General features: G+C 33.4%; 1 protein-coding gene across 2 annotated transcripts; it reads left to right on the top strand.

Moving 5' to 3' along the window:
• The first annotated feature begins 308 nt into the window (after window positions 1-308).
• Window positions 309-6,579, top strand: LOC125845274 (probable alkaline/neutral invertase D). 2 transcript variants are annotated; one of them, XM_049524751.1, is made up of 5 exons: window positions 309-452; window positions 1,137-1,543; window positions 1,832-2,263; window positions 4,059-4,617; window positions 6,072-6,579. In XM_049524751.1, the coding sequence occupies exons 2-5, from the start codon at window positions 1,172-1,174 to the stop codon at window positions 6,365-6,367; spliced, it is 1,659 nt and encodes a 552-aa protein (XP_049380708.1). In that variant the 5' UTR covers window positions 309-452; window positions 1,137-1,171; the 3' UTR covers window positions 6,368-6,579. The 2 variants fall into 2 exon arrangements, with proteins under 2 accessions (XP_049380708.1, XP_049380706.1); XM_049524749.1 differs by having other exon boundaries at window positions 1,142-1,543.
• The last annotated feature ends 1,013 nt before the right edge of the window (window positions 6,580-7,592 follow it).

The following is a 7,592-nucleotide window of genomic DNA, read 5'->3' on the forward strand; positions in this document are numbered from 1 at the left end:
CAAATAACCTTAAGGAACCTTAGGAACTCCTTAACCAGTAGACTAAACATTCCTTGCGAAAAGAAATGTCAATACTTATTAATACATGTATAAATTATATAACACAAAATTATAAAAAAATTATTTATTACAGTACTATCTTGTTAAAAAATTATTTATTACAGTACTATCTTGTTCTTATCCTGCAATATCTTAGCTGTGGCTTCTTCTCACAAAAAGGTATATAGGTTGTAAAATAGGGGTTCTGTGTGCCCCACTTAGAGTCTTCGCAAATGTCAACTCTCTATAAATTAGCTTCATTCCACAACATGATCTTTTTTCCCCTCTTCTTCCATTTTCTACTTACCCCTTCTTCTCTCTCCATTTCTCTTTTTTTTTTTCCGGCTATCTCGCCGGCTTCAGACTCCATTATTTCCGGCAGAATACTACCTTTTTTTTCTCTCTCAGCTAAGGTCTTCACTCTCTATACTTTACTCTCTTTTATAAGTTTTCTATTTTCTCGGTATTTGTGCTTTTTGGATCTCAGTTTGCTTAACTATCTTCTGTCTTGCTCTTGTTCAAGTATTTGGATCTCAAAGTTTTGTGTTTCTTCTTAATTTTAGAGTGGACTTTGCAATGCAGCTCCTTTTCTCAGCTTAAAATTTCAGAAATTCTAAGTTATTTTTGGCTATTTTTCATTTTCTAGACTAAGTTAAGTCTGTTTTTAGGCAATCGCTTGCTTTGTAGCTATTTTGTGGATAAAGTTATTTTGATTATGGTAACTTAATTATTATTAGTATACTATTTATTTGGTTAATTATCTTTCCCTAAGGAGAAAATGGATAAAATTGCAAATAGTTATTACATTTTTTTTTTCGGTTGGGCCACACTATTTGCCTGATTTGTTTTTTTTAACTTCCATTTTTGAATAATTTATATGTGATTTTTTTTCCTGACCATTGACAATGGCGTGTATATATATATATATATATATATATATATATTAGTTGCCATGTGTTTCATATTCTTGTATTTAAAAATTGCCGGGTTTGTCAATTAGCGATGTCATTTTCTACAAATAGATAAACAAGGTTGTGTTGTTTATATGAGTGTATAACTTGTTTAATCGTCTAAACGGGCTATTGTTTATCGTATAGAGTAGTTGTGTGAGTTGAAGGTTTTAAGAGCGAGGATGGAAGGTACTGGATTGAGAAATGTTAGCTCCCACTGCTCCATTTCGGAGATGGATGACTTTGATCTCTCGAAACTTCTTGATAAGCCAAGGATTAATATAGAGAGGCAGAGATCTTTTGATGAGAGGTCGCTAAGTGAGTTATCCATAGGCTTATCTAGAGGTTTAGATAATTATGAGAATACTTACTCGCCAGGAAGGTCTGGGTTGGACACCCCAGCTTCATCGGCACGAAACTCTTTTGAGCCACATCCAATGGTTGCTGAAGCCTGGGATGCTCTACGCCGTTCCATGGTTCACTTTCGAGGCCAACCAGTTGGTACAATTGCTGCAGTGGATCATGCCGCTGAGGAAGTCCTCAATTATGATCAGGTACTTGTTAAATACAATATAACAGTTTTGAAGTAGTTCCTCTTTCGGTATTAGTGATGTTGTAATTTCCATTATATTGGTTTCATATACTATAATCAGGTCTTACTTTTGACAAAAATCCATTTATATTTTCGGGATATTTTACTGGAATTGGGTTTGTTGTGGAATGAGATACAGTAATGCAGAAGTTCAGATTTACATTGAGCAATTTTGCTTGATCAGGATAAGTTATTTTCAATTTTAGTAGCATGTCTTAAGTATCTATGTAAGTTTTTGCTGGATGTGTAGGTCTTTGTTCGAGATTTTGTTCCTAGCGCTCTGGCCTTCCTGATGAATGGAGAGCCTGATATAGTTAAGAACTTCCTGTTGAAGACACTTCAGCTTCAAGGGTGGGAGAAAAGAGTAGATAGATTCAAGCTGGGGGAAGGGGTTATGCCAGCTAGTTTCAAGGTTCTTCATGATCCTGTTCGTAAGACAGATACGATAATGGCAGATTTTGGTGAGAGTGCAATTGGAAGAGTCGCTCCAGTTGATTCTGGATTTTGGTGGATAATTCTTCTCCGTGCATACACAAAATCTACCGGAGATGTCAGTCTTGCTGAAACTCCCGAGTGCCAAAGGGGAATGAGGCTTATATTGAGCTTATGTTTGTCTGAAGGATTTGATACATTTCCTACTTTGCTTTGTGCTGATGGATGCTCAATGATTGATAGAAGAATGGTAAGTTATCTTGTTGCCTTAACTTGCATATATTATTGGTTGTTTCTGTGATTGTGATATAATACAACTTATTATCGTAACTGGATACTTCTTATCATTGTGTTTTAATTCAAAATGTTTTTTTTTTTGGTATGAAATTTTCTTGGTGGAAAAGGTTTCATTGTCGGAAAAGGTTTCTTCCATATTTGGTTAATGCTTTCTTGGAGGAAAAGTTTTGGATTTATATAAATGAAAGATCCTTTCTTTCTCCTAGAACATAGTAGCATCCACACAATAGTCATATAGACAGTTTTGTTTAGGGGAAGGTTTATTGTCTCTACAGTTTTAATATTTTCTTTCATATTAGTATTATCATATGTAAGTCAATTGACCAAACCGTTATCACTAAGTATTTTTATAGTTTTTTTTGTCATCTGATTTATCGCTGTCAAGATCTGCAATTATTAGGTTACGCTTGACTTCTTGATTATTTCTATCCCAACATCAATTTCAGCGTGTTTTAATAGTTTTCTATAAAGTGCTTGCACCATAATTAGGTTATGCATTCATAACTTGAGTTAGAACCGGGCAGCTGTTGGATCATGCAAACTTAATCATATCATTTTAAAAGTTGTTTTAAGGATTTGGAACTTGTTTCATCATTTTTGACAATCTTGTCTCTATTAGCCACCAAATGGACATGTTCTCTACTTTGCCGCTCCTTGCTGTTTCTTTGTTGTAGGTTGGCAGCTTTCACTCTTTTGTTTTTAAGCTGCTTTTACTTCATTTGTCGTCTTTCCTATGTTGTATGCTACGGTATTTGTTAATTATTTACCAAGTATGTAGAAATAAAGAAGGGCGGTGATGATGTTGAAGCAGTTTCATAGAAAGTTTATTGATGCTTCTTTATAGCATGTAACGATAGATTTTATATTCCTTGTGTTTTATGTTTATAAGTAATACTTGTTTAAGCTGTTTCTTTATTTACCTTTTATTGTCGCTAAAGTTGCAAATCTATGAGATAACTGGAGTATGCTGTTTATCTATTTTACCTGATTGTGATTGGTATTATTTCTATTGGTAATGTGATGAAAATGCTACTAAAAACCATGTCTTAAATATAATCTTATCTGATGACTTTCCATATCCTTTTTGTTTTCAACTTTGTGTCTTTAGTCAGTGTGAGCTACCTTTTTTTTCCTTTTGTTTTTCATTCTCCTTCAGTTCAGCCACCAAGGACAAACAACTTCTACTTTTCTTACTTCAATTGGTATTGCCTATCGCACGTCTCTTCATACATGTTACCCAGTATTCAACAAAATGTTCTAGAAATAGAATTTTCTGCTAATTACCTTGTGCTTGTGCATCCAGATTCTAACGCTAGACTTGAAAGCCTAAAGTTCCGCATAACTTGAAGATCACCTTTTGGAATTCTGTTATAATCATAGTTAGAAGTACTTTGAAGCACATAATAAGCATCGTCTTTTGCTTCTTGGTGATTAATTGATCTATGTATGACATGAAATTTTATGTGAACTGAGTTGCCACACGACTATATCCAGCCTCCAGTCAATGTTTTTATCCTGATGAAAACGATAGATGTGACTCCCATTAGTAGAGAAGGATACTGGGGCGGGCCCATTATCCACTAAAATCCAAATCTTGAAACAGAAGATTTCTCAGCTCTAAAAAAAGGTTTGATGTGACAACCATAACAGAATTGCTTTGTAAATGCTTGGGCACAATAGATGGATGAAAGACATGTCCTTTGAAAATATATTATTGAGTTGTTAAATTACGATGGTTGATATTGCAGGGAATCTATGGTTATCCTATTGAGATCCAAGCACTCTTCTTTATGGCATTGCGAAGTGCTTTGGCAATGTTGAAGCACGATACAGAAGGGGGAGAATTTGTTGAGAGAATAGTGAAGCGTCTACATGCCTTGAGTTATCACATGAGAAGTTATTTCTGGCTTGATTTCCAACAATTAAACGACATTTACCGCTATAAAACTGAAGAATATTCTCATACTGCAGTAAATAAGTTTAATGTTATCCCTGATTCAATCCCAGATTGGGTATTTGAATTTGTGCCTAAACGTGGTGGTTACTTTATTGGGAACGTCAGTCCTGCAAGGATGGACTTCAGATGGTTTGCTTTAGGTAACTGTATTGCCATATTGTCCTCCCTTGCCACTCCAGAGCAAGCTTCCGCTATTATGGATCTCATAGAAGCACGCTGGGATGAGCTAGTAGCAGAGATGCCCTTAAAAATATCTTATCCAGCACTAGAAAATCATGACTGGCGACTTATAACTGGTTGTGATCCCAAGAATACCAGGTGGAGCTACCATAATGGTGGATCTTGGCCAGGTTCTTCCATCTTCCTTCAGCACTTCACTTGCTTTGCTACTTAAAAGAGAAAAGACATAATGTGACACCTGAACTTGTCCCGAATTTTCAAAAAGACACCTTAACTAAGTTGGCGTCCTATTACCCCACTAAACAATCTTGAACTGATATTATTACATCATTTTTTGTCCACATGACATAGAGGAGTGTGTGCACTCTCTTTATTTAAAATAACTAATACTAATTTTATTTAAAATGTATTTTCTTATTTTTTTTAGCTTTTTTGTTTTTATTTTTTCTCTTTCTTTCTTCTTCAAAAATTTATTGTCATCTCTATTGAAGCTTGCAATGCCACTATTTTTACCACAACTTCACCTTCCATTTTTTACTACTATTAGTTTAATCTCTTTAATTTTTAAACTTATATCTAAATATGTTTTTACATTTCGAACAATTTGATAAACCATTAGATTTCAAGATGATTAGGAAGTATTATATAGTTTTTTTTATCCGATTTCAATTAAGTTCTTTTAATTTTCGGGGAATTCATTGATTCTTTTAAAATTATCATTTCTGATTTTGAAGTTATATGAAAGGAGTAATTGATGGTACCTTCGAAATTTTAAATTTCTTTGAAAAATAATTAGTTTTGTTATCAAATAATTCAATAAAGTCTAGAAAATAGTATGAATTTTTTTTTTATAAAAAAAATCATTGAAATAAAGAATTTGAGTGGAAAAGAAGAATAAAAAAGAAAAAAAAATGGGAGAGGGGTTCAGCTTGACATGGGGTGAGGGTGGGAGGTGAAGAAAAAAAAAGAAAATGCAGGGATGAATCACTTGAAAGTGGGGGGTTGAAGATGACGTGGAATTTAAGATAAAATCAAAATTAAAATAAATCAAAAAGTAAGAGAGAGAGAAATAAAGAAAAAAAAAAGATAAAGAAAAAATTTAAAATGAAAAAAATTTATATTTTTAATAAAATTAACACGTGTCATGTAATGATTGGTGTGTGAACACACTTGCTTCTTAAATCTTGGGGGTTGATCGAAAAATAATAATATAATAATATCTGCTCAAAATTGTTTAGTGGAGGTAATAGGACGGTTGCAAAGTTAAGGTGTATTTAAAAATTCGGGACAACTTCAATGGTGACTTTATGTCTTTTCTCTAATTTCATAATAACTTGCGCGATTTCGTAGTGTGACTTCTTTGTCCAGAAAAAGAAAGGAGTGTAGAGAATCACTTGGATGATTATTAGTTAGTTTAGTTATGGGACTTCATATTGTGTTAAAAAGACTTTGTAGCTTTACTAGTAGAATGCGTGTTTCATAAATTATTTACAATCCCACTTTCCGTAGAAGCATCTATATTGCTTCTGTGCAGTGGCTAAAAGAAATAAGATGCATAGGCTATTGCTTCAAGTTTGATGTCATGCTTTCTAATGCAATGTCTAATTCACATCTTAAATTGCAGTGCTTTTATGGTTGCTAACTGCTGCCTGCATTAAGACGGGACGGCCACAAATTGCAAGACGAGCAATTGATCTTGCTGAGAGCCGCTTATCTAAGGACTCCTGGCCTGAATATTATGACGGTACAGTTGGAAGATATATTGGTAAACAAGCGAGGAAGTATCAGACATGGTCAATCGCAGGATATCTTGTAGCAAAGATGTTGCTGGAGGATCCTTCGCATTTGGGAATGATTGCCTTGGAAGAGGACAAACAAATGAAGCCTGTAATCAAACGATCAGCTTCTTGGACGTGCTGAAGTGCTGAGTTGAAGAAAGAGATTTAAGTACAAATGAATAGAGAAAGCCACAAGGTGAGAGCAATCTTTTGTTATTTTGTTACAAGAACACTATTTTTTTTTGGCTCCTATTCCCATCCTTGTAATATTGCTCTTAATTTTTATTGTGTACTGTTGCATCCAGCGAGACCAATGTCTCGTTTATCAGTATAAAAGACCTCGTTTGATGGTTCCCTTGTTGGAAAGTTTTATGCAATGATGCTCTAATTGTTTGGATAGATAGAATTTTTCTAACCACCGTTGAAGCCATAAGTGAACAAAATGATATCAGTAGTTGATTTGCATTATGCTGCAGCTGGATAAAGGTATGCTCAAAGATGTGTTATGTGCAAAACAAACTGTTTATGCTGCTTGTTTAGAAGGGTCTCTGGCATACTGTTTAGCTGTCCTGTTAATAGAAACTAAAATATATATATATAGTATGGGAATTACAATATTTCATTACATTTCAAAATCCATGTCAAGTAGATCAATATATATAAACTATCACCAATGCCACTAAATTGCTAAAGGAAATAAAAATATCCCAAAGGAATAATATAAGACACAAGTGAAGGACTAAGAATTGACTATATAAAAGATGTTTATCAAATTAGAGAGAAAAAGTAGGAGGCTTTATTGCATAATTCAAAAACTCTTAAATCTCACTACATATGAGCTACCTCTCAATCTGAGGAAATAGGTTGCAAGCACCCCTATTTATAGTACTACAATACCAAATTACAACTATTATTCATTAAGTGAATTTGTTTATACTAAAATTAGTTCTCGAACATGTGCGAAGCACATGTATTTTATATTTTGTTCAATTTTTTTTAAAAAATTATTACACACAAAAAACTAATAATTTAAAAGTGTGTGATGCATAACATAAAATTAAGAAAAATGCTCAAAACACTAACATACAACATAACTACAAACCCCTTTTAGGTAAGTATAAAAAATTAGGCTAAATAAACCAAAATCCCAAAATACTAAATAAAGAAACAAATTTCGAAGCTATACAACATAACAAATAATTTGACTAACAATATAATAAGGTAAACAATGAAAAATATGCATCTTTATAAGTGTCAAACTGAATTCTATGAGAGGCTATATACTTTGCTATCAATCAAACCTTTTTTTTCCCCTTGAATTTGGTCATAATCTAAGTTGACAATCTTATATCAAGAATGTAATTCAC

The sequence above is a fragment of the Solanum stenotomum genome, chromosome 11 (assembly GCF_019186545.1).
Source record: "Solanum stenotomum isolate F172 chromosome 11, ASM1918654v1, whole genome shotgun sequence".
Taxonomy (NCBI): Eukaryota; Viridiplantae; Streptophyta; class Magnoliopsida; order Solanales; family Solanaceae; genus Solanum; species Solanum stenotomum.

Bases quoted from the DNA above. Each gene is read 5' to 3' on its own strand.
- LOC125845274 (XM_049524749.1), top strand. From the start codon at position 309: ATGATCTTTTTTCCCCTCTTCTTCCATTTTCTACTTACCCCTTCTTCT. The intron at 453-1,141 runs GTCTTCACTCTC...CGTATAGAGTAG, and splicing joins TTTTTTCTCTCTCAGCTAAG to TTGTGTGAGTTGAAGGTTTT. The intron at 2,264-4,058 runs GTAAGTTATCTT...TTGATATTGCAG, and splicing joins CAATGATTGATAGAAGAATG to GGAATCTATGGTTATCCTAT.